This window comes from Doryrhamphus excisus, linkage group LG7, assembly GCF_037039965.1.
Source record: "Doryrhamphus excisus strain RoL-2023G ecotype Guam linkage group LG7, RoL_Dexc_Guam_v1.1, whole genome shotgun sequence".
NCBI classification, from domain to species: domain Eukaryota; kingdom Metazoa; phylum Chordata; class Actinopteri; order Syngnathiformes; family Syngnathidae; genus Doryrhamphus; species Doryrhamphus excisus.
In genome coordinates, this window is record NC_136363.1 from 23,235,605 (window position 1) to 23,263,331 (window position 27,727).

Sequence of the window (27,727 nt, forward strand, 5' to 3'; positions counted from 1 at the left end):
CAGGGCAAAAGTTCATGTATCATGTTGGGGATGACCGTAGAGCCCATCTCCTTCAGGATGACCTTTCTATTCATTATCCTTATCCTTATTCCAGAGAAACATCCAACACATCATGACGACATATCCTAATCATAACCAAAGATGCAAAGATTTATTCATCTTGGGAAGGTCAGCAGATAGCAGTTAGCGTTACCTGATCCCTTCCCGGCTTGTGGGCCGTCATGTGTCTCTCCAGTTGTGCGCGATGTGCAAAGGTGTAGCTGCACTCGGGGCAGCTGAAGCACTCCTCCGTCTTCTCGTGCCGGTACTTGATGTGCTCCTTCAGGGAGCTGTAGCGCTTGTAGCCGCGTGCGCAGTAGGGACAGGTGAGCAGCTGCGAGAAGGAGTCGGGCGTTCCTGGACGCGATCAAGGACAACAGGTCTGTCATGACATGGCGCTGGCAGGCCAACGGGTAAGCACCGCCCACTTGATGACTTTGTCACCTTCCCAATCTTTCATTCCAACACTCGTGGACACGGATCCCAAGTAGGAAGGGTGGGCGGAGCCAGCCACGTATGAAAAAGACATTTTTCCACCATTCACTGGCGGGCGCTGGTGCCGTACGCTACCATTCCCACTACACCCCCACATTGATAGTAGGAGCAGGAGAAGTAGGAGTGATCTCCATCAGCCTGTTGAAGCTGGCGCTGGTCCAACTCCCACACAGGTGAAACATTACTTAACAGGTCATGGATTAAGTTTCCCTGCGGAACAGGTGAGGGCCTGGGGCTGGGAATATCCACACCTTATCTCGCAGGTAGCAGTGAGTCAGCTCGCACTGACCTTACAAATTTGTTCAGGTGTTGCTGACCCCCCCCCCGCGTGGTCACAGGTACAGGTGGTCAGTGTGGGCGATGATGTGCCCGTGTGGACTTGGACCCAAGCGCCGTAAGAATAAAAGAAAGAGCATCGCGGTATGAAAGCATGATGGCGGCGTACCGTTTTCATCGTGAACGCTGGCGTCGGGAGTGCCGTGGCGTTGCAGCTCGTCCTCCGGGGCCTCGGGGTAAATGACGGCCGTGTCGCCTTGCTGAAGCATCTCCTCCACCAGGGCGTCTGTGCTGGCATCGTCCTCGCCGTCTGATGCGCAATCTTCCTTCACTAGAAAGCAAACACACGCTGCTTAGACGCCAATAGAACTTCCTCTTGCTGCTTCTTCTTCTTCTCATATTTCATATTCTCATATCTCATGGTGCGCCACAACAAAGCCATCGAACAATACGAGCCAGCGCTGATTTGTTGCCGGGTTATTAGGAGCGCGGCACCTCCCACCCCCCACCAGGCATTACCCCCAGGAAGTGAAGACTAGACACAAGCTCAGTGTGTACGTACAGTCCATCCCATCCCATCCCATCCATCCCATCCCATCCCATCACCTCCACTACAGTTTTCCTTCTTCTTCGTCAGTGAGCATAGTTGCACTGCTTCAACAGCTCTAATCTCTCCAAAAACTATCCTTATTATTCTTTATTCGTTATTCTTGACATGATGACAGTCATGGACGTCACGAACAACATCTGCAAAAGCCCAACAACACAACAACATGAGAAAAGCTAGTGTAGATGTTGATGTACATTTTAAAGGTAGTATTTTTCATGTCATGTCTTATTCGTCTCCTGTCTACCCTGGTGGTTTCCATCTTGGTCCACATGGTTCTTGTTGCACGTCTGCAGCTCCACCGCATGGACCTTCTGTGCTAAAAAAAGAAAGTGGATAAACCTGCATGGATGTTGTGTGTTGCTGCTGAATCCACCCCCCCCCCCCACACACACACACACCTCCAGGCTCCCAAAATGTTGCGCTTGTGTGTGAAGTGCTGTCCCAGCAGGGGGTGCGGGGGAAAAGGTACGATGAGCTCTTGTTTTGGCTCCTCTATGCCGAGCGGGGAGCAAGGCCGGGGGGGCTTGGCGGCCACGCTGGGGCGGCTCCGCGTTATCAAGGCCGCCTCCCCTGACGTGACGCGGCCCGTTTATGTGCTGACACAGAAATGGAAATGCACTGCAGCACAAAACTATCTACTACAAACATGCTGGCTTGCCTTTTCATGCCCACGGAGCTTGGAGGGGCCACGCCGCACCGCTGAACTTGGCCACGCCGCACCGCTTAACTTGGCCACGCCGCACCGCTTAACTTGGCCACGCCGCACCGCTGAACTTGGCCACGCCGCACCGCTGAACTTGGCCACGCCGCACCGCTGAACTTGGCCACGCCGTACCGCTGAACTTGGCCACGCCGCACGACTCGCTCGCACGACTCACTCGCAACTAGGCGACACCGCACGACTTAACTTGGCCACGCCGCACCGCATAACTTGGCCACGCCGCACCGCTTAACTTGGCCACGCCGCACGACTCGCTCACACGACTCACTCGCACGACTCACTCGCAACTAGGCGAGACCGCACGACTTAACTTGGCCACGCCGCACCGCTTAACTTGGCCACGCCGCACCGCTTAACTTGGCCACGCCGCACCGCTTAACTTGGCCACGCCGCACCGCTTAACTTGGCCACGGCGCACGACTCGCTCGCACGACTCACTCGCAACTAGGCGACACCGCACGACTTAACTTGGCCACGCCGCACGACTTAACTTGGCCACGCCGCACGACTTAACTTGGCCACGCCGCACCGCTTAACTTGGCCACGCCGCACGACTCGCTCACACGACTCACTCGCAACTAGGCGAGACCGCACGACTTAACTTGGCCACGCCGCACCGCTTAACTTGGCCACGGCGCACGACTTAACTTGGCCACGCCGCACCACTTAACTTGGCCACGCCGCACGACTCGCTCGCACGACTCGCTCGCAACTAGGCGACACCGCACGACTTAACTTGGCGACACCGCACGACTTAACTTGGCCACGCCGCACCGCTTAACTTGGCCACGCCGCACCGCTTAACTTGGCCACGCCGCACCGCTTAACTTGGCCACGCCGCACGACTCGCTCGTACGACTCACTCGCACGACTCACTCGCAACTAGGCGACACCGCACGACTTAACTTGGCCACGCCGCACCGCTTAACTTGGCCACGCCGCACCGCTTAACTTGGCCACGACGCACGACTCGCTCACACGACTCGCTCGCAACAAGGCGACACCGCACGACTTAACTAGGCGTGTTGTCGCCACCTACAGGACTATGACTAGATGACACCTTGTCGCCACCTACAGGACTATGACTAGATGACACCTTGTCGCCACCTACAGGACTATGACTAGATGACACCTTGTCGCCACCTACAGGACTATGACTAGATGACACCTTGTCGCCACCTACAGGACTATGACTAGATGACACCTTGTCGCCACCTACAGGACTATGACTAGATGACACCAAGCTGCTGGATCAATTCCCTTCGTTTCCCTCACATGAAGGCAGAAGGTCCAGTGGAGTACAAGTCATAGAGGACCTCCTGTATCATCCTACGTTCTAGACCTAGATTCTAGGTTCTGGATGTAGATTCTCCAGTCTACGTCCTGATGAATCCAAGACTCATCATGATGCCCCAGGACGTGGCTCTCCATTGGCTGGCCTGTTGCCGGCCTGTTTCGTCAGCTCTCAGGAGATTGTTGCCTTCCTGTTGCAGAGGGGGGGGGGGCTCGCCTTTACGTCCCACCACGACATCACGCATGCAGGAACGCCTGCATGAGACGACATGGCTACGTCACGCCATGCCATGGCCGTGTCAGCCTAGATGAATGATCATGCATCAACGTGGAGAAGCCTCTCTGATCCACCATGGTGGTTCTCTGAGGTGGAATCATGCTCTCCGAAAGAGAGAACCCTCCATGGCTGACACTCGCTCTACCTTTTCCTCCCCTGAATTAGTCAGCCTGATCTCCAGCTGCACTTGAATGCATCTCCAGCACAGCAGCGTGGAAGGAGGGAATGAGTAATGCCAGCTAGCGAGGGGCCGTGATGCTATATAATGGAGAGGAATGATTCACAACAGCGAGGGAAAAGACGGCAGGGATTGTAAAATAAAAACACGTAGCAGTGCCACGGCCCCGCGAGAACGAAGCAAACTGGGTTACACCGAGGAGAAGATTAGTGGGTGGCTGACACGTTTCAAGGCTGCGCTGAGGAGTGAAAACCAGCAGGATCCTGAAGCAACAAAAAAGAAGAGGAGATGTTTGCTTTAAGGACGGCAGCTTTCCTGGAATTTCATCAGCCGGAGCAAAAGATGCTGCCTGATGTTGGCGTCGGAGGGAAACGTGGCGCACGTGAGATAGAGAGACCCCATTACCACGCACGCTGGCACAGAGTCCAACACACCCCCCCCTGCTAAATGTCAGCCTGTGGTTCCCGGACAGACATATTTCTGGCGGCCCGCCACCGATACATGTGGACCGCCACATTCGACGTGAAGCCGTGCCATTACTGGCTTCACGTATTCCGTCCACATGCATAGTCCGGAACACGTTCTACTTCCAGACTTCCATAGTTTCACATGGGACATTTGCTTGAATCTAGATCTTCCTATTCTCTTCACCAAGCTTCAAACACCCTCATCATTGTTATTGGGGGGCGGGGGGACATCTGTCCTTCCTTTGGGGGCAAGCCTGCTCTGACGTCACCCCCAAGCGGGTGGACAGCATGTGACAATGCCCACCAGTGTCAAGCTGCTCTGTGCTGGACTTTCCTGTGCTTGAAGGTCTCTCACTGCTGGCATTGTCTCGCTTTACTATCACGCTTCCTGTCTCACTTGGAAAGCTGCAGCGTGTACTGCGTGTACTGCGTGTACTGCGTGTACTGCATGCATGACAAGCAGTACAAAAGGAATCCAATCCAAAAGTGAAGACAAGCAGTTGGTTGAGTCATAAAAGAAGAACCCACCCAAGGACGCCTTTCCACACGTCCACACTGGCTAACATGTTGCCAGGCGGATGGCGGCCAGGATGGTGCGATCACGCAGCCCACGACGGTGCAGCTGGTCTCACCTCGGTCCCAGGGCTCCCCGGGGTGCTCTTCGTCTGGCGGGGTGCTGTCGCAGTCCGCCAGGCTGCCCTCCTCCTCCACGATGTGCAACTTGTCCTCGTCGTCCGAGTCTGTGCCGGCCTCCACCGCATTGTTGTAGCCGATCACTGTGGGGGGGGGGGACAGGAAGACCGTGTGACCATGTCGTTTGGGAAAAGTCCGACTGCTTTAACGGCGCCGTCATTCCCAAACGTAGCAAATGAATGTTAAAGGACCAAAAGTGCGACTGCAAAAACGTGTGGAAGCGCTACAAATACATGCTACTAGCTTACATACGTAGCTACGCTATGTTTACAAGTTATAAACAAACAGGTGATGGAGGAAGAGTCATGGTTGCCACATTTACCAACTAATAGATACTCTTTTTCTAAAAGCACCTGGCAACAAATCACCAGAAGAGACCTGTGGTGCCCCCCACATGACAGCACGCATGGCTGTTATCAGGGGGCGCTGCTGCGGCCCCTCCCCCGGGCGGCTCAGTCTTGTTAGTGACATGAAGAGAAAGTTGACTTGTATTTTCAACCTCCTGGTGTTTGCCGCTCTTCGTTCCGGTGCGCCACGGCCAAATATGCCAAGTGGGCCAGCTGTTCCAAATTGGCCAACTTTGGAACCAATGCCGGGCTGTGGGGCAGTGACCATCGGTGGCCGGACACCAGATACTCAGGTAAGCAATTCCAGCTCCGCTCGCTCCATCACCGCTAAATGATCAACTATCAGGCCGAGGAGAGGAAATCAATGAGCAGCAGCAGCAGCGTTTTACACTGTGGAAAAACACGCAGGGTGGGGGTGAGAGGAAGAAAGCTTTGGTGGGAGGTGTTTGGTGTCCCTGCGCGGGGGCGGGGGCGGCAAATGGTTGGCAGTCTTGCGAGGCGAGCGCGTGTGCGTGTGTTCCAACAAGCAATGTCGCACCTAGCATGAACAAAGCCTGGTAGACCCTTCTGGCCGAGCAGGCCGGCTGTTTGGACAGCTGCCTTTATTAGCGCTAGCATGCTAACGCACGACAGCAGGACCGCTCCTACGCACGCCACAGACGACTCATGGCCAGGTGGAGGAGGCGACGCGCCCCGCCCGCTCCTCCACGCCGACTTTTACCTTCAGGAGAAGAAAGCGTGAAAGCACGGCGTGCGTGGCTAGTCCGTGACCTCTGGCCGCAGATCACACATTACTCCTGGGCTCAAACATTCCATTGATTTTGCTAATGCGCCGCGATCAATGGCGGCTAAATAACCTCCACCAGACATGACTGCAGTACAGATATCCCAATTACCTGCACCCCCCCCACCCCCAACCACCCACGAGAAGATCCTCTTCATGCTTTGTAGCAACGCCTGGCCTGACTCAAGCTTCTTTGCCAGGAAATGACCCTGCGCCCTGACATCTGCTGGAGGCCTCCACTTCCTGCTTTCTTCCCATGCCTTCTTTTATTCAAAAATACTTGGATTTTTCTGCTTTTGCCTTTTTTACAACATGCCGTGGGCCGCTGGAAATAACATCCACCGGCCACAAATGGTCACCGGGCCGCAGTTTGGCCACAGCTGTGCAGATTCTGATACTTGGTAGCGTAGCCTCCTTCTCCACGTTCATACCCTGGACCCTGACATCTGATGGAGACTTGGACCGCCACAGATACATTTAGACCAACACAAGTATTGTAGATTTAGCCCGCCACAGATACATTTACAAGACCACAAATAGATCTGGTGCTTCTTGTTGATGAAGGCCTCACACCGGGACTGCGTGTGAGCGGGTGATCAGCACAGCATCATCATCATCATTTCCTGTAGCAAGCGTGTGAAGAAAGCTTTGATCTTCTTGCCTTTCTCAAAGCATCCAAGTGTAGCGCTGCCTCGCTGGGGGAAGCTAAAGGCCGGCTTCCGTTGGCTGTTGTGGTGATATGCAGTACTAGATGTTCTGCTACTTAGCTTATGCTAACACGGATGAAGTTGTGTGTGTATTTCCACTCGGTATGGGGAGGGGGGGCAGGGGCGGGGGCAGGCGCTCTCCCAGAGTACAGACCCTGCCGTCACAAAGTCTGCCCTTGCAAGTCCACAATGCTATTTTCTCAGGGAAGCCGACCACGACAAAAAGCCCAACGCCAAGCGAAGTCAAACAAAGCGCTTCCATCCAAACCACTAGCATGTGGTCTCAAGGTGAGGCGCCTCATTCAGCGCCGAGGTAAACGCCGCTATTCTGTTAAAACAACAGCCTTCCTTCCACGCGGGCAGAAGGTCAAGGCAAGCCTTGATAAAAGGAATTGGGGTTTTTATGCTTGGCCGTTTTCTACTTTGTGTAGAGCGTTTGGCTTTGGGAAGTCAGCTGGAGACGTGGCCATACATCCCTGACGGTAGATCTGCTGGATATGGTGCATCTATACATGGACTTCCTGGCTGGAAGACCACCTTGGCCTCCAAGGACAGGCCACATTGTTTACCTTTTAGCTCAGAGGAGAAAAGGAGCGCTTGATTTGCTCAGCTCAGCCACCTTTTCATAATTATTTTGTATGTTATGGGATTGATAACTCCTCACATCCTGGTGGCGCCGTGGTAGAGCATGGAGAAGGTTTCCCGTCCATCTTACTCCTAGCAGTCTGTGAGGAAGACTTAGCGGCCAGCGGTTAAGCAGAGCTCTCGGAGTCCAAAGGCGAGTGCTCTTGTGTTTCTAATGATGCAGATCAAGGTCTTACACAGCAGCTAATTGGCCTCAGCGGGTCGCTCATCTCTGCTGTCAAGGAGCACCTCCATGATAAGAGCAACGCTAATGTCTTCATCTGCATGGTGCTGATTGTTCGGGAAGGGCTCGACGGCCTTTTGTAGTCGCCCGACCTGCCGAGTCCCGTTCTTAACCAATCATCATTGGCCCTGCCAAGGCCGCCAAAATACCTTTGCTGCTAACGATGCCTCGTCTTTCTCCCTTCCGCCGTGTCCGTGGGCGGGGGCGGGGGCGGGGTGGTGTTTAAATATCCACCCTGCCGCCGTGGTGCAGGTCTATATTAGGTTGCTGTAGCGCAGGGCTGTTGCATTCTAGGAGCAGGTGACTGGACATTCCTTCCTGTATTAGGCCTGACACTTCACTGTGGGGGAGTGCCGAGCAAGGAGAATTACAAGAGGGAGGGGGGCTAACGCTGCCAAATAACTCTCCAGCTGGAACATCTCATTACTTTTTACCTGCAACTTAAGCACGTTTGTCACGGCTGTCAGGGAATTCAAACTCAACACTCCGTGTCCCCACGAGGGCCGCGCTCAAAATATGTCATCTTAATTGGCACTAATAAATAAATGACACAGATTCCTTCCTTTGTACATAAGGACCTGTCTGCACTTCATAAACATCTGATGGAGGCAACGTGCTCCGACCTCCTGGCGCCTCCGCTATTGGCCAACGTTGGCCATTGCGGCGATACAAGTGGACCCCCTTTGTCCTACGTCTACATGAGCCCTGGAAAGGAGACCTATAGGAAGGACTTACTAGCCAGTGTGGGTCAGACCTTTAGGAAGGACTCACTAGCCAGTGTGGGTCAGACCTTTAGGAAGGACTCACTAGCCAGTGTGGGTCAGACCTTTAGGAAGGACTTACCAGCCAGTGTGGGTCAGACCTTTAGGAAGGACTTACCAGCCAGTGTGGGTCAGACCTTTAGGAAGGACTCACTAGCCAGTGTGGGTCAGACCTTTAGGAAGGACTCACTAGCCAGTGTGGGTCAGACCTTTAGGAAGGACTCACTAGCCAGTGTGGGTCAGACCTTTAGGAAGGACTCACCAGCCAGTGTGGGTCAGACCTTTAGGAAGGACTCACCAGCCAGTGTGGGTCAGACCTTTAGGAAGGACTCACTAGCCAGTGTGGGTCAGACCTTTAGGAAGGACTTACCAGCCAGTGTGGGTCAGACCTTTAGGAAGGACTCACTAGCCAGTGTGGGTCAGACCTTTAGGAAGGACTTACCAGCCAGTGTGGGTCAGACCTTTAGGAAGGACTTACCAGCCAGTGTGGCTCAGACCTTTAGGAAGGACTTACCAGCCAGTGTGGGTCAGACCTTACTAAGGAAGGACTAAGGACTAAGGACTAAGGACTAGGAAGGACTCACTAAGCAGTGTCATGCTGGCGAAGGCCTTGCGTTCGGCCATCAAGGTGTCAGTTCGGAGGTGAATGATGTGCGCACACTAACAAAAATGAGGGCAGAACGTGGGGGTGGGGGACGGGGGGCAGGGTGGGAGGAGGAAGTGCTAATGGCTTAAAAAGACAAAGCTGGCCTGTCACCCACGATGCTCATCTGAAGTGATGGGCGCCTCGGGGAGGGCGTGTCACACAATGTCAGCAGCAGACACGTAAAGATGGAGCGTTGGGAAGGGCGGCACCCGATGCTTCTCAAGAATCCCACAGCACCAGTCTGCGGTGGAGGGACAGGTGAGGAACCAAGAATAGAAATATGGAGTCACACGCTAAAGGTCAGCTACTGATGCTGTTGTTGAACACATCCCATCTCCAACCGCGCCAACACGTGATGATGTCATCCTACTCTACAGGAAGGTGGAGCTGTGGGTCCAGTGGGCGTGTCCCATGACGTGCATTCACGACTGCCGCTTTTCACCTGTTCCTCCCGTTCGAAGGCAGAGGAAAGACAAAGACGTAGGTTCATGTCTGACGTCACGGATGACAACCGGCCGTGTCCTCACTAATTGTGACACTGGCATGCCAAAAAAGTGCAGCTCTTCCCTTTTTTGCAGCAATTCCTCTCCTTTGCAACATTTTTGACAACAGATGACCACACAATGTCAACTCAGTCCCAAGACTCCCGAGGGCAAACATCCCGGACACCCCCTGACACACGCAGTGCATAATAAAAGCGTCCGCCCCGGGCCAACGCTAGCTGTCACACTGGAGTCTTGTTGGACATGTGATGCTGGAGACACAGGGTTAATGGCCTCAACTTGCACCCACAAAAGATCTTTTGTCACCTCTCTCCTTCGCCCATGTGATCAGGGAGGGCTGAGCGACACCCCCCCGACCCCCCGCCCCCATCCGCCCGCCAGAGCAGCTATAGAATTCCAACAGTAAACACGGCATATTATTCTATTCATTATGTTTTACTTGATGAACCATCTACCAACATTCCGACACTCCACTCAGCTCCGGCAAAGGCCACTAACTGTACAGTATTTGGGGGAGGGGGGCAGATGTCCCCAAAAATTCATTTATTGTGGCCACGACATCAACACCATTAGCACCTATTGTTGCTATTGTTACGGCGTGCATGTGGGCGTGCACGTGGGCATGGGCAACGTGGCCTCATGCCACGGCAGAAAGTGACCAGACAGACGGCAGGTCCAGGTCCAGGTGCCGCCGTATTGACCGATGTATGGATTCGGTTGGTCGGTGCGGGCGTGCACGTGGCAGCCAGCGGCCCGGGAGACCATTAGTCCACCACATGGGAATTTGACGGGCGTATTGACCATCACACTGGGGCGATTGATTGGCACAGATCTCTCTCTCTCTGTCCCACAAGAGGCATCCATGATCTATGTTACGCCACTTGACTTGGGTCTTTATTCACTTGGGTGAGGTACACTGAACAAATACTACACGTCCAAGAGAATACATTGCAACCTATTTCTACTATGTTACACTCTTCTGTCACCTTCAGCGCCATAGTGGTCCTACAGCCAGAAGCTAGTCCAGGTATGCCATACACCATAGTACACCATAGTACACCATAGTGGCCCCGCAACCAGAGGTTAGTCCCCAGCGGCATGCTGCTTTGGAGCTGCTGAGGGAAGAAGAATGTAATACTGGGACTCGTACTCCTACAAATGCAAATCAGGTTTCAGATAATGTGATCACACCACGCTCTCCCGTATCGCCGAGTCCATGCCTTTGTGGCCAGATGCAGATGTTTGTTTTCCAAGACGCCCCGGCCAACAGGGTGGAGCCCAGTGCTCTCATGTGATGTCATGAGTGGCGTACGGTAATTAGGCAGGGAACATCCAGATGTTCTCTCTTTCACCAGGAGCACCAAGCAATGCCTTCAGTCAACCTGGAACACCACCGCCAGGACACCCCCACCCATCACGACACCTTCCCTGACTGACACTGCTGACGTGATCAGTCACGCTTAGAAGTGGGGGTGGACTTTGCGGGCCAGATGAGGCGGGCGGGGGGGGGGCGTGCGGGAGCGCTTTGCTGCGCTGGGTGAAATGGGTCATGATGGGGAATTCCACCGCATCTGGCCTTCCTGCTGCAAAAGGAAAGACAAAGCCAGCCAAGTCTGTCATCTGACACGGACTCGAACATTCTACACATCATCCACGAGCAGCAGCTGCTCTGGAGGCACACCTCCTTGGCCGAACGTCAGCGTGACATCCACACGGCAACGTACGCCATGCTGCACACGGCGGCTTTCATAAGCTGAGGCCCCGCCGTGCCATTGGTTGATGCTTGCCCTGTACACGGACAGCACACATGCAACACACACACACACACACACACACCGGACTGGGATTTGGTACCCTTCATAGCTTTTTTTACACTCATCTAACTTTCTTACAACTCAAGCTAGTGATGTAGAAATGTTCAGAGAGGCATACGAGAGTCACATAGTGGTTACCATAGCAACACAAAGGCGCTTTTCAAAGGTGAATAAAGTTTTATGATGGTGACACATTATTTACTAGAATCCAAACAAACGTGTGTGTGTGTGTGTGTGATCCGTGGAAGACCTGCAAAGAGCGCGTAGGCCAGCGAGGGCGGAGGGGAAGTTATTTTGGGGTCAGGGAACGGTAATCACCACCTCCATCTGCTTCCTCCCAGGTGCTGGACACCAACAAGGAAGACAGAAATAACGCTTCTCCACAATCGGCAGCAGTGCTCCAGAAGAGGAGAGGTACCGGCACGTCGTCTTCATTCGCATGAAGCGGCTGTGCTGTCAAAGCCAGTCATCAACAACACTTCTGCTGACAAACCTCCAGGCTGGGGGCCGGGGGGGGCTGGGGGGTTATCTTTGCAGCAGGAGGAAGTTGAAGGGGCCGTCGAGAGAGCTGACACCACGCTTCCACCGCCTGCCCGAGGAGACGGCGTGGCACGGCCTCTACTCGTAGAGGAAGCCGGCCTCGCTCTTCATCCCCTTGGACGTCTTGTGACGTCCAAGGGGACCAATGAGGCCCGTTCGCGCCCTCGGCTAGCCTGGCCCCAAATGACTAAAGATTCCTCTCATGCTGCTGTCCTGTCAGCAAAACACACATTCCCATGTATCCGTCCACCCATCCATCCCAGTTGTCCTTCCACCCATCCATCCCATGTGTCCTTCCACCCATCCATCCCATGTATCCGTCCACCCATCCATCCCAGTTGTCCTTCCACCCATCCATCCCAGTTGTCCTTCCACCCATCCATCCCATGTGTCCTTCCACCCATCCATCCCATGTATCCGTCCACCCATCCATCCCAGTTGTCCTTCCACCCATCCATCCCATGTATCCGTCCACCCATCCATCCCAGTTGTCCTTCCACCCATCCATCCCATGTATCCGTCCACCCATCCATCCCATGTATCCGTCCACCCATCCATCCCAGTTGTCCTTCCACCCATCCATCCCATGTGTCCTTCCACCCATCCATCCCATGTATCCGTCCACCCATCCATCCCAGTTGTCCTTCCACCCATCCATCCCAGTTGTCCTTCCACCCATCCATCCCATGTGTCCTTCCACCCATCCATCCCATGTATCCGTCCACCCATCCATCCCAGTTGTCCTTCCACCCATCCATCCCATGTATCCGTCCACCCATCCATCCCAGTTGTCCTTCCACCCATCCATCCCATGTATCCGTCCACCCATCCATCCCATGTATCCGTCCACCCATCCATCCCAGTTGTCCTTCCACCCATCCATCCAGCTATATCGCCACTACACAAATTGCACAACATCCACTCATCCATAGGTGTGTTGGCCAACTGGGCCCTGCCTTTCTTACGTGACATGTTGCAAGAGTAAACCCACAAATCCATTTTGCAGGGTCCCCAACAAGATAGTTGGAGCAGACAATGACGGTCCACCCAAAAAGGAAGGACATGCTAGCTGAAGAGTGCAAACAATACCAGGCTCAAAGATCACGCCATGGCAGCACTTTTACTGCAACGGGAAAACATTTCTTCCAAAGCATTTTTGTGATGAAGCAATGTTCCTCTGACCAGCCCCCCCCCCCCCTTCCAGGTTTCATTCATGCCAGCCCCTTTCCCTCCATCATTACTCAGCCTGCTGGACTTCAGCTTCCAATACGCTCATCCTAAAACAGGAGGGGGACTTCCATGTTCCATGGGGGATTTCTAACCTTCTTTTCTGTCACACCAACAATTGATGTCAGTGTTCAGAAGTCACATGACTCTCACAAGACGAGTGGCTCATGACCTCCATTATGTCACTTCTGGCCATCTGTATCCCATGTACCCATGCACCCATGCACCCATGTACCCGTGCACCCACCTATACACGTGTCCCCATTCATCTATAGACGTGTACCCATGTACCCGTACACACGTGTACCTGTGTACCCGTGTACCCATACAAGTAGCAGACCAAGAGTGAAGAGGTAGTGTAGCAGTGTGTACTTCCGCTCATGTACACGTGTGCACGTGTGCGTGTTACATGTTTTTTCCCCAAGAAGATGTTTTACAGCTGTAATTAGAATAGCGTGAAAGCGTCAAAGCATATGAGATATTTTCTCCCAAGGTTGTCATATCTGATAGCGGCCCGTGCCAACCAGCCCCCACGGACATCAATGCTATGTGACATGTGTGTGTGTGTGTGTGTTAGACGTGTTCATTGATGAGAGGGCTCTCCATGGAACAGCGGGGTGGTGGGAGAGCGTGAAGCCCCCTGATGCTTGTGCGTCTCATGAAGCCAAAGCCGTGCTGAACCACGCCAGGCCTGGCGTGGCACAGCGCCAGCCCGACCCTCCTCTCTAAACAGTCACAGCGGTCAAGTTTACCGCCCGTCTGCCCCCGTCACTCTCCTGTGCGGGCAGCAGTGTGAGGATTAAGGGAAAATCCTGACCCCCCCCAACACCTCTCTTAAATGGCTCTGCTCGTTTTAAAGAGCTCCTCCAAAGCTGGATTACGGCACAGGTGGCGTTCGCCATCGCACATCATCAAGCCTTCTTCCTGTCTATGTGGCTGGAAAGAAGCGGGTGAGTGTCAGCATCATCTTGGTCCCGTCAGGTGCATGCAGGTATCGGGGGCGGGACAGCCTGCGTATGTCAATCATTAGTCATGCACAGCAAAGCAGTGAGGGAAACTCACACCGTGGCCGTTTGTCTTTGTAGGGGGGGGGGGGCAGCAACAAGCCTCATGCTACTTTAATGGCGATGAATAAAGGATGAGAGCAGGCTCAGACACCAGTTTAAGACGCCGCTTAGCACCTCGGGCTCGGCGCCAAGGCGCTGGGGGCGCGGCTGCGACGACATGGACCGACAACAAGACATCAGCAGAAGGTGGAGGATGAAGATGGATGGAGGGGCTGGCCAACCATGAATGATGAATCCATAAACGACTATCAAGTCCTAGCATCGCTCTCACAGCACGGCCCTACTGGGCCAGCCTCACCCGTTGGCCCTGGCTCGTCTGCTAGAAATAAGATGTAGCAAGAGGGCTCAGGTCAACTTATATTTAGCGAGCGGTCACGCCCCTTTAGACCATCTTAAAGGACACCTGCACTTTTTGCCAACGTCCGACATAAACACGTCTTTCTCTTTCCTCTGCCTTTGAAAGATATAAAAATGGTAAAGAATGGCAGCTAATGAATAAAAATGGTAAAGAATGGCAGCTAATGAATAAAAATGGTAAAGAATGGCAGCTAATGAATAAAAATGGTAAAGAATGGCAGCTAATGAATAAAAATGGTAAAGAATGGCAGCTAATGAATAAAAATGGTAAAGAATGGCAGCTAATGAATAAAAATGGTAAAGAATGGCAGCTAATGAATGCACAGTTAAGAAGATCCTACTTCTGCACGGGTTTTTTGCGAGCCTAGAAGGCAGGATTTCCCGGCCAGGGTTTTCCAAACGAAGTGTGTCATTTTACTCATTGCAGCAGGATGGGCGATCCAAACGGGCTGTGGCCATTTAACAGCTACTTGCTAGCGTTGCATCTGGCTCCACCCACCTCCACTGCCCTTTCCTGTTTGGGCCGCCATGAGAAACGAAGCCAAGGAAGGGGCACGCATTCCAAGCAGGGAGACCTGAAGCAGCACCTCTGGGAACGTCCTGGCGGTCCCGGGAATCTGGCCGACATTCACAGCCATGCCGATCGTTGCGTTGAGAGGTGATCGAGAACAGAATCTGGCACGCTGACGACTGAAGCTGCCAGCCTGCCGCCTTGGACGGCGTCGTAATGGCTGCCACCTGCCCTCCGCTACGGCAAATACGCCGGCTCGGGAAAGCAGCTGGCAGCACCTGTGCTCAACTGTCCCGTCAGCACATCACAACCAGGATGGGAGGATTAGTGGGAGCGCAGTGGTTTTGTTACTGTAAAAGTGCATTTGCGTTGCTATGGTAACTACCATCATACCCAGGCTATGCAGACACGTAACCCCAAGAATCAACTGAACTGGTTTGAAGACAACAGAAGCCACTTGAAGCCACAAGCGCTTAAAAAGACAGAGGAACCGAGGAACCAAGGTGGGGCTGAACGGGCATGCAGACGGCACCCTGGCTGGTGTCGGTCCAGGGTCCCCAGCCATCAGGACTTGGTAGGTTGTACATCATGCATGTGGGCCTCACGTGGGGGTCTTCGACTTCCCATGTCTTAAAAACATTCAGCTTAAGTGGAGATTCTACACTGTCCAGAGCAGCCCCTTCACCCAGAGTCAGCTGGGGTAGGCTCCAGCGCATCTATGGCCCTAAGAGGACAGGCGCTGGAGGACATACATACGCTTTAGTACTGGTAAGCTCTATGGGATAGATGCCTCATGTGTGTGTGTGTGTGTGTGTGTGTGTGTGTGTGTGCGCGTGTGTGTGCGTGCGTGTGCGTGTCCTCCCCCAGAGAGGTTGTGTGAACTGGAATGTAAACATGGCAGCTAAATAAACAGCTGTAAGCGCCAGAGAGGCTCAAAGACAACAAGGTGTTGTGTGAAGTGGACTCCTATCTCAGCAAGGCCGCCAGATGACCACAAATGAGGTGCAGGATGAAAGACGTTCCAATGGAAACAGTCTCAACTGGTTGCTGGCTTTTCACAGCGTCTGCACTTTTATTCTGAAGGGATGGTAGTAGTTTTGCCCATACCATACCCCTAGTCTGACTCTAGTCCTGGTTCTGTCCTCGAAGAGGACCAGCATTTGTAAGATGTTGAATGTGCCGCTCCGGTCCCTTGCTGATCCCTAGCCAGTGTTTACGTGCATCTACCTCATCTACCTCATCTACCTCATCTACTTCATCTACTTCATCTACCTCATCTACCTCATCTACTTCATCTACCTCATCTACCTCATCTACCTCATCTACCTCATCTACTTCATCTACCTCATCTACTTCATCTACCTCATCTACTTCATCTACCTCATCTACTTCATCTACCTCATTTACTTCATCTACTTCATCTACTTCATCTACCTCATCTACCTCATCTACTTCATCTACTTCATCTACTTCATCTACTTCATCTACTTCATCTACTTCATCTACCTCATCTACCTCATCTACCTCATCTACCTCATCTACCTCATCTACTTCATCTACCTCATCTACTTCATCTACCTCATCTACCTCATCTACTTCATCTACCTCATCTACCTCATCTACTTCATCTACCTCATCTACTTCATCTACCTCATCTACCTCATCTACCTCATCTACCTCATCTACTTCATCTACCTCATCTACTTCATCTACCTCATCTACCTCATCTACCTCATCTACCTCATCTACTTCATCTGCCTCATCTACTTCATCTACTTCATCAACCTCATTTACTTCATCTACTTCATCTACCTCATCTACTTCATCTACTTCATCTACCTCATCTACCTCATCTACTTCATCTACCTCATCTACCTCATCTACCTCATCTACTTCATCTACCTCATCTACTTCATCTACTTCATCTACCTCATCTACCTCATCTACCTCATCTACTTCATCTACCTCATCTACTTCATCTACTTCATCTACCTCATTTACTTCATCTACCTCATCTACCTCATCTACCTCATCTACCTCATCTACTTCATCTACTTCATCTACCTCATCTACCTCATCTACTTCATCTACCTCATCTACTTCATCTACTTCATCTACCTCATCTCCTTCATCTACCTCATCTCCTTCATCTACTTCCTATTTGGAGGTGTGAAAAGGCATGGGGTGACATGGATCATGCTAATAGCTAGCGCCTTTCAGGAGTTTGGAGTTCGGATTGCCATGCCATGTTTCTGTATGTTGATGTATGTGCTCCAGGGCTTCAAAGTAAAAGTCCTGGCATGGAGGTGGTTACTGAGAAGCTGTTATGTGCCTGCTGAGCTAGCTAGAAGTTTCCCTTCTAACGTTAGGTTGGACGTCATCCTGGAGCAGCCTTGCTATGGGATACCATCATGAAGGTCTGGCCACGCGCCTCCAATGGGGAAGATGAGCATGCAGTGGGAGGGACGGGATGGGACAGGACAGGACAGGACCCCCCCTCCCCCGCACACCTTCTTCCACCTCCATCCATCAGTCTAAAATAAGTGCTCTCACGGCGGGCGTGAGTGTCACATGGCAGCAGCTCTCCAAATACTCGTCCAGCGTGTCAGAGGATAAATTCTCCATGTTCTCCTGTCCTTCACACGTCCTGCTCAGGACGCCACGCAGGCATCGGCTAGTCAGGCTACAAAAAGTACAAAATACGCTGACATGTCCTCCTGACTCAACCATTGTTGGGAAAGATGGACGCATACATTGATCATGTCCTGTCCTCAGAGATGATGCAACACGCCGAGAAGCCAACAAGAGCGCCATTGTGCCGCCACGGCGGTGATGTCACACCTTCGGCCATGTGAGGCACGGCGTGACAACATGGCCTGACTCACACGTCGGGGGCCAACCGCCCGCGCTCACGTGACCGGGGGGGAGGGACATCCAAGATGGACACCTGCGTGTGTATGAAGGACACCGAGGGGACGACCTTTCACCTCGTGAGTCAGGAAAGCAGCCCCGTGGAAAACACACCAGCATCGGCCCAAAGTACACGTCCTCACACGTCAATAGCACCTATTGATCACCTCTCCACACGCCACTGGATCACAACCAGCACCTTTCCACGCACACATCCGTCTTCATATCGACCCGCACGCGTCGGTCCTGTCACTGTCCCAATACTTCTGCTCATCCTGTCACAGCGCTGCAACACGCTGCTGATGAAAGCTGTTTTTGTATACGTCATGGAGTATACGTTCATACGCAGTCCTTCACACCTTACACATACCAGGAGGGAAATACCACTAGTACTATCACTATCTACCCCAGATGTACTCCATAACAAGTATTTCAGCATAGCTACCCCAGATGTACTCCATAACAAGTATTTCAGCATACCTACCCCAGATGTACTCCATAACAAGTATTTGAGGATATGATAAGTATCACTACATTTGCTTCCAATGTTGGACACATCCCACAATCCTTTGCCAGGTGAGCAGTGAGCATGCTCAGTAGGCGCCTGCGTGTTGGCGTGCTGATGTAACGCTAGAAGGCCAGCTCCAGTTAAGCTTTCAAGTCATGGCATATTCAATCAATAGGATGGAAAGGATTGATTGGAATGACCCTGAAGGCATCTGCCGGCTGCTGGCGTATTGGGGGGGGGGGGGCTGCCCAGGGTTCTACAGGACGCTGATGGTGGGGGAGTACAGGCTGTGGACGTGGAGGTCTGTGCGCCATGGTCCTAATGGCGACCGGGACCGTCGGCCTCAAACGGCCAAGCCGGGCGGGCTAATTGTCCTCCGTCATCTTCTTACTTCCCTGAGCGCCAACCCGGCTCCCACCGGGACTCTGATGGGAGCTCGGAGATGGCCCTCTCTTAATCGATAGTGCCAGGTTGCCAAGACAACCTTGATTTCCTGTCACCGTTTTTGCCGAGTGCCGGTGATTGCACCGGGTGTCCATTGCACCTGCCGCCCTCTCCTCCTCCTCCTCCTCCTCCTCCTCCTCGTGCTCATCATCATCAAGCGCTCCCCATCCCTCACTCTCCCCCCTGCCTCCCCACACACAAAAGAAGAGGACAGATACACAAAGGCATAACGGATTAGACCCAAGAGGTTGATCTGGACCAATCATAACACACACACACACACACACACACACACACACACACACACACACACGGCGTTATCGCCAAGCATGGCACGCCGTCACATCCACCTCGGAGGGTGATGTCATTGCACCTGAGGAACTTCCACTATCACACATCCCGCGTCTCCATCCTCCCCTGTTTTTTCATTAATGGAGAGCTCATTAATCCTGGCTGATAACGAGGACGTGGGACAGGGACATGATGAAGGGGCCCGCTCTCCTTTAGCCGGCCGCCCTTGGGGATAAATAGCCAAGGGGGTGTTGCCTTCTGCCGCGTGTGCGGTGGGCATGTTAAAAGCGCTAAAGGACGCATTGTACATCTCACGCTATCTGGAGGACATCTTGTGACGTTGGACCTGCCGTGGATGGAGGGTGGTGGCTCCTGTTGGTGCCCCCCCCCCACCCCCGCCAAGGCCAACAGCGCAACATGCAATCAGCAGACAAACACAAAGGTTACACATATTTACAATCCAAACACCAAACTCATGCTAGCCGAGCTAGCACGCTATCTGCCGCGTGGAGCGCATCACCGGAAGCAACGGAGCTGAATATCCGACGGTGTCAATCAGGAGGGAATGCTGTGGACCTGACGTGCCAGGCATCCTGATGTTTTGCGGCTTTCCGAGGGCCGTGAGCTCCTTGGGACAAATACGCGGGCCAATGAGGTGATTACTGCGGATGAAAATCAGAGGATGATGAATGAAAGCGATCAGGAGGATTGCCGGGTGTTATGACAGCAGAGATCAGACCCGGACATCCACCAGGGCTTTGTACTACACCAATCATTTAGTCTTCCACACATTACATCCAATCTGTCTGGACCAGGACCTTAATCCCCCTCCCCTCCGCCACGGAGACAAGCGGACAGTAATCCTCCATATTTGTGTATTAATAGCCAGCGAGGGTCTCGGGGGAGCGTCCACCGCACGTGATTGTGATGTATGTTTTATTAGTTGGGTAATCTGCTTGTCCATCGGAGGATCTGGTCCATTTAAAGCCGGGCTTGAATAAAAACAGTCAGCGCAGCCTGGGGGCTAAGCTCCCCGAGGACGAGGGAAAGAGCGCGGCCGGGTTGAATAGACTCATCGCCAACAATAAACAGCTTTACATCCATGTTATCTGTCATGGCGCAATACAATTATTGTGCGGAATCCCGCCTTGAGCCTGCGCCCTTTCCTCTGAAGAGGGCCAGATAAAGCCTGACCCAAATAGAAACCCTGCCCTCCGCTTCAGTCATCTCCAATGTTATTTCCGAGGGGGCACTTAAGATTCATTGTGAGCATCCATAGTCGCGTCCATAGAGACGCCCAAGCGCTCAGCCTTACGTGGTCCACAGAAGCAGATCGGGTTAACGGGGCCAGATTCCTTAAGATCTCAATCACGTTGGAGCCGTCCGCTCGCCTCCCAAACCGTCTAGACGCTGCATCGCTGCCACGCCCTCGCTCGCACATTTATCACCCAGACGCTTGGTTGGAAGGGCGGCGGCGTGCCAGTCAACGACGGAAGCGGGCTGGCCTACCAACAGCCTTCTCCCGCCTGCAATCCACAGAGATGCCTTCATGCGCAGCCCCGTGCTTAACGAAGCCACAGGTGGCGCCGTCGCCCCTCGCTGTCAGGGCAGGGGTCCACATCCACCTGGCTAAAATCACTCCTGGAGGGGGGGGTCCACATCCACCTGGATAATATCACTACTGGGGGGGGTCCACATCCACCTAGCTAATATCACTACTGGGGGGGGTCCACATCCACCTAGCTAAAATCACTCCTCACTCCTGGGGGGGGGGGGGGGGGGGGCACATCCACCTAGCTAATATCACTCCTAAGGGGGGGGGGGGTCCACATCCACCTAGCTAATATCACTCCTAAGGGGGGGGGGGTCCACATGCACCTAGCTAATATCACTCCTAAGGGGGGGGGTCCACATCCACCAAGCTAATATCACTCCTAAGGGGGGGGGGGTCCACATGCACCTAGCTAATATCACTCGTAAGGGGGGGGGGTCCACATGCACCTAGCTAATATCACTCGTAAGTAAACACACGTGCAAAAAGCCCTGGCTGGAACTACATTAGAGCCAAACCATGTGACTCTCACGGGGTAATCTCACGGGAGCATCCCCCACCCCCGATCCTGCCGATGGGACTGTAACAACAGGAAGTCAGCCTGCAACGGGCCTGCAACTCACACCACACCTACAGATAAGTCAGCTCTGCCTTGCACACGCACACACACACACACACACACGCAGCCTTTGCCTTTCCCAGTAGAAAAGGCCCATACCAGAAGGAGTGTCCCAGCCTTCCCATCATTCACGTGTTACATTAACGGCGGCCATTTCTCAGCTAAGTCTACGTTTAATCCCTTTAAAAGAAGACTGTGAGGAGCAGAAGAATCCATGGCACGGTGCCCGTTGCTGCTGGCGTCTGCGCTGAGCATAGATGCGCTGCAGCCTGGCACTGAAACACGGAGGGGCCGAGTCGGGTGGGGGCGGGGGGCATGCTATTTAGTGGCTCAATAGCCCTTGTTTGTCTAGGTCCCTTTGGGAAGTCAGGACACAGCAGTGAATAGGAACCAGTTAGCGGGGATGGCATAATAAGCTGCGGGGACGGGACGGGGGGTCATTGAAATTCCGGGCAGGCTCCTGTCGAGACCAAGCGCACCTTGGCCAGCTGTAGCAGCGACTCGGTGGAGCGTGGGGGTGTTCTACATGGATCAGGTTAGGGATCACAAAATACTGCGCTGGAACCATAAGAGGAAATGTGTCGTGGCATTGCTTGCTCATGGAAAAGAAGGTCTGCGCTCGGAACGGAAAGACAGAAAAGAGAAGTGAAACCGGACCGGCCGGGCCCATCCAGTCACGTGACTCACTGAGCCAGCCTCGGGAGGATGACGCTGACATGACAGGCCGAGAGTGCCAGGCTATTTCTTCTCTAGGCGTGAGTGTCAGACGCTGCAGACGCTGCAGACGCTGCGGACGCTCCGAGCTCTGTGAGGACGCCACGGCAACCCCGCAGCGGCAGCCTTCCGTGGCCCCCGTTTAAAGGTCACGTGACCTCCAGGGTTGGCCATCAGTCCTAACAGACACATCTTTGTAACGAGGCTGACGTTGCTATTCTGCTGGGGAATATTTCCTGCGTCGCCAGGGGTGCTGCTGCTCGACATCAAACCCACCCCCGTCTAATGGCCGTCATCTTCTCCCCCAACATGGCCGACGTCCCCTTTCACGTTCTTCTTCATGTGTCCTGTCATGATAGGAGCCCCTGGCAGGGGCGACATTGGCCCCATTAGTAATAGACATCCATCTTTCTATCCAATTCAGATAACTTTCTTCTTCTCCAGACCGGAATGATATCCCGCCTCTCGCCCAAAGTCAGCTGGGATAGACTCCAGCATACCACCATGACCCTAAATGACGATCAGAAAATGGAGTTACCTGGAGCTAAGGAGGCCTGCAACAAATTACAACTTGTGGATTAGTCCTAAAGAAATACCATGACATTAGTACTAGCACATGAGTACTACTACAGGAAGCAGAGTACCATGAAATACCATGACATTAGTACTAGCACATGAGTACTACTACAGGAAGCAGAGTACCATGAAATACCATGACATTAGTACTAGCACATGAGTATTACCACGAGAACCAGAGTACCAGGAAATACCATGACATTACTACGAGCACATGAGTACTACCACAAGAACCAGAGTACCATGAAATACCATGACATTAGTACTAGCACCAGAATCAGAGTACCATGAAATATCATGACATTACTACGAGCACATGAGTACTATCCGGAGAACCAGGATACAGAGGGGGAGGAACCACTTGCTGTGGCCCTGCAAGGTGCACTGTATTCGGACACGGGCCCCGAGCAGGTGGTGTGCCAGCATGGATGTGTCTGGTAAACCTTTTGCACTTTTCAAACTGCGGTGCTGATGTTTCACGCGGCTGATAAGGTTTTCTGTGTGCTCCATGTTTGTTCCCCTTACGGCAGAGCATTTGGTACAACGCCCCAAAGGGAATGTTTGTTCATGGGAAGCTATGACAGGAGCGCTCGATTTGCTCACCGCACCGGACAGGTCATCTGGCCTCACTGGAGCATTTTTATTATTATTGGAGCTATTTTTAATATCAGATGTATCGCTATGTTTCCATGATATCGACACACTGACTATCGATGTGATCATTATGAATCATCATCACCATGCCAACACGGTCAGGTTGATACTGTGGAGTTTTGGACGCTAATACTCGGGCTAGCTATGCCAGCTAATACGCTGTAAGCTAGGCTTTGGCTCTCATGTTTCCAGCAAAAACAAGTAGAGGAGTGGAGGAGGTTGTGGTTGGTTGGCTTTGATGGCAGAAGTCATAGAAATGTCTTTTCTTTTCCATTCCATGCCACCAGGATGGATAGGAAGTCCACTGTAAACAATAACTTCCATCCAATCATTGGCATTGCTGTCCCGTGTAAAAGTCCAATTCTTCCCCATGAAATGGACTTTGTGTTGGTATTGTGTGTACATTGGATCGTGTACGTTGGCTTGACGAGGTTTCCTGTGAAGATGTCGCCTTGGTATTGGTCCGTTTTGGTTTCATTTCGTTCCTTTTTGGTTTTAGGTACTGAAGCATACCCAGCATTTCTTTTCTTCCCGGGTGCGCTCCTTGCAGCCCCCCCCGACGAGGAGCCTCAGAATAGTCTGGCACAGGTGCTGGGGCCCGGGTGCACGCGGGGGGAGGGGGGGTCGTCTGGATGCACGCGAGGCCGCAGGAAGCCTCTTGTTTTCACAGAGATAAAGGGCTTTCGGGTTGCATCCTGGGCCGTAATCTCCCACACACTTCCTGGTTTTGTTCAGGCAGGGGAGCCAAAATGACAGAGTAACCTTCGCCATGAGAGGCTGATCAATAACTTGTGATTAGGCCGGATGTGTGTCTGGCATTTGTGGCTTTGACGAGCACACAATGACAAGAGAGGCTCGGGATTTGAGATTTATGGATTCATTTATTCAGAGTGCTGCTTCATTAGCGATGGGGGTGATAAAAGTGTGCGCATGTACTTTTTGTCTGACCTCTCTTTCAGGCATAATTAACATCGTTGTGAGCATCTTACGTCCTAATTAAAGAACAGAGCTTGAGAGGCCTTGTGCTTAAAGAGATGCATTGACTTCATCTCGTTTGCAGGAAACGCTCCCTTGAAGGCCAGCGTGGCTCACATGAGCGGAGGATCGCAGGCCACATTCGCCACATTCGCCGTCCTTCGCATGACAAACAACTTGGCTGTTTGTGTGTGACGTCAACATGGCCCCAATTCCTCCGTCCTGACCCATCTGTGGCAACCAGTCAACCTTCTTTTAAGCTAACGATTTGGCACGGCGGCGGAAGAAATAAGCTTTTGGCGGTCTGTTCCCGGGAGCGTGGGTGTGGACTGGGAACGGGAACCGGGAACGGTGGGACGCTGACGTGAGCGATCAAAAGCGCTGACTGCTGCTTCATCCGCCACGGCTATTCCGCCGGCGACCTTTGTAGCCTTCCTGTGACGTCTTGGTGGGCTATACGTCCCAAACGTATCAGATTCATCAATGACTGTCCACAGTCACATCCTGTCACATGTCAGCTAAACACTTCAAATGGGCCTCCATCAAAACATCAATACACGGAATTACAAAGCAGAAGAAGAAAAGAAATAGCAAACTGCCACTAAATACAATCTGATGTTTCGCTAGTAACTGTGTAATGAATGCGTAGCACTGAGGAAGACGAGGAAGATGAGCAACTAACGACCGTGCTGCATAATTGTCAAGAGTCCCAGCCAGAGGTGGACTATGGCTGAGTGAATTCCAAGTGGAGTCAAAGCCAGCATCGAACCCACCCTGCCTGGTCTTTGACTCCAACCTATGACGTCACATGGGTAGTTCACCGGGCAAGACGCCTGCCTGGAGACGGCCATCTTTGCTGGGTGAGCCACACCCCGTCCTGCCGCCAGAGGAAACTTTCAATCTCTGCCTCTCTGCTACTTTTGTCGGGCGTTATTTACGAGCGCCGTACAGCCGAGGAGCTGCATGCCGGCAGCACCTGCTGGTGTTGGAGGATCCCAGCCAAGGCAGCTGCCAGAGACGAGAAGAACAGAAGAAGAGAAGAAGAGACAAGAGGGTCGGAAAGAAAAGGCCCCCAACCAGCCAAGCAGCCCCAGAGGGAGGAGGCACGGCGTGAAAGCAGATCATGGTTGCTGCGCTAACGAATGAGAGCGCTAACGAATGAGAGCGCTAACGTATGAGAGCGCTAACGTATGAGAGCGCTAACGAATGAGAGCGCTAACGTATGAGAGCGCTAACGTATGAGAGCGCTAACGTATGAGAGCGCTAACGTATGAGAGCGCTAACGTATGGGCGCGCTAACGTATGAGAGCGCTAACGTATGAGAGCGCTAACGTATGAGAGCGCTAACGTATGAGAGCGCCAACGTATGAGAGCACCAACGTATGAGAGCGCTAACGTATGAGAGCGCCAATGTATGAGCGCTACCGTATGAGAGCGCTAACGTATGAGAGCGCTAACGTATGAGAGCGCCAACGTATGAGAGCACCAACGTATGAGAGCGCTAACGTATGAGAGCGCCAATGTATGAGCGCTACCGTATGAGAGCGCTAACGTATGAGAGCGCTAACGTATGAGAGCGCTAACGTATGAGAGCGCTAACGTATGGGAGCGCTAACGTATGAGAGCGCCAACGTATGAGAGCGCCAACGTATGAGAGCGCCAACGTATGAGAGCGCCAACGTATGAGAGCGCCAACGTATGAGCGCTACCGTATGAGAGCGCTAACGTATGAGAGCGCTAACGTATGAGAGCGCTAACGTATGAGAGCGCTAACGTATGAGAGCGCTAACGTATGAGAGCGCTAACGTATGAGAGCGCTAACGTATGAGAGCGCCAACGTATGAGAGCGCCAACGTATGAGAGCGCCAACGTATGAGAGCGCTAACGTATGAGAGCGCTAACGTATGAGAGCGCTAACGTATGAGAGCGCTAACGTATGAGAGCGCTAACGTATGAGAGCGCTAACGTATGAGAGCGCTAACGTATGAGAGCGCTAACGTATGAGAGCGCCAACGTATGGGAGCGCTAACGTATGAGAGCGCTAACGTATGAGAACGCTAACGTATCGGAGCGCTAACGTATGGGAGCGCTAACGTATGGGAGCGCTAACGTATGAGAGCGCTAACGTATGAGAGCGCTAACGTATGGGAGCGCTAACGTATGGGAGCGCTAACGTATGAGAGCGCTAACGTATGGGAGCGCTAACGTATGAGAGCGCTAACGTATGAGAGCGCTAACGTATGAGAGCGCTGATGATGGCAACAGGAGGACAAAACAAACAAGTGACGCTGTAGCGCTAATTAATAGTGTTGTACAACTCATGATGCAATCAATTAAAGGCCACGCTTCATTGACTCGCAGGCGCAGGCGCTGGCGCCAGAGTAACAAGAGAGGGGGTTGGGGGGCGGGGGCTGTCAGCATGAGTAAAAAGACAGATGTACAATAGCTGCCATCCAAGCCCACCTGCTACGTGTACGTGTACGCCACTCCAGGGTGGGGCTCTCGCTTGGACAGGATGGCGTGCGCACGGGTCGCACGGAGCTTTTAGCCTAACGCGACGTCACGTAACGTCACCCTTGTCTAACAACACGGCTGACCTGGCTTTGTGGATCAGCCCCACCAAAGACAGGAGGCAGGAAGTTGTTACTACAGTTGACTATATATGCCTTCTCAAGATGGCCGACTTCTCAAAGAATCAACAAACAATACGACACAATCAAGCTCACTTGGGGTTGCTATGATGTCATTACGTGCCCCCCCCCCGGCGCCGCATATAGATTGCAGTCCTGACATCGTCAATCTCCTTTTAAAAGTCAACTAATGTTTCAAGGGCTTCGTCGGGGGCGCCAGGAACACACCGGCGGGTGGAAATGGCTCAATCAGTCCGCTGTCGTCGTTTCGGGAGCATGAGACGGCCTTTTGTGGATTTCATACAGCAAGAGCCTCCTTCGGTTGGGGGGGTTAAATGGGGCGATGCCGTGGCTCCATGCCTCCCTCCATTACGCCCTCCCTCTTGAGGCGGCCATTCTCCTCTCATTAATCCGCTGTGGATGTTTATCCATGCTGACAGTCAGCATGGCAGACGGCCTCTTTCTGACTAACAAACAGGGTGACTCAGGTTTTCTTTGCTTGAGCTGTCATAGGGCCGGCCTCGCCCGCCCGCCCGCTTCAGTGTACAAGCGCACGGGGGGACCCGGGAGTGCTCTCCATTTGTTACTCATTGTGACCCCGGGGACACGGCAGTCGGGCCGGGCGACTGGAATCAGTGTGTGAATATGAATGGCGCCCCCTCAGGAGGGCCAT

At 52.9% G+C, this 27,727-nt stretch overlaps 1 protein-coding gene across 3 annotated transcripts in view; it reads right to left on the reverse strand.

The window, feature by feature from the left end:
* zeb1b (zinc finger E-box binding homeobox 1b) overlaps positions 1-27,727 on the reverse strand; it is a 48,043-nt gene that overhangs the window by 5,754 nt on the left and 14,562 nt on the right. For 2 of the 3 annotated variants that reach the window (XM_078792525.1, XM_058060055.2), the window contains exons 2-4: positions 4,989-5,132; positions 980-1,141; positions 194-396 (exon numbers count right to left, since the gene is read on the reverse strand). In XM_078792525.1, coding sequence (XP_078648651.1) covers positions 194-396; positions 980-1,079 — 303 coding nt within the window. In that variant the 5' untranslated portion in view covers positions 1,080-1,141; positions 4,989-5,132. The remainder of the gene's footprint in view (positions 1-193; positions 397-979; positions 1,142-4,988; positions 5,133-27,727) is intronic. The other variant, XM_058060056.2, reaches the window with a different exon arrangement.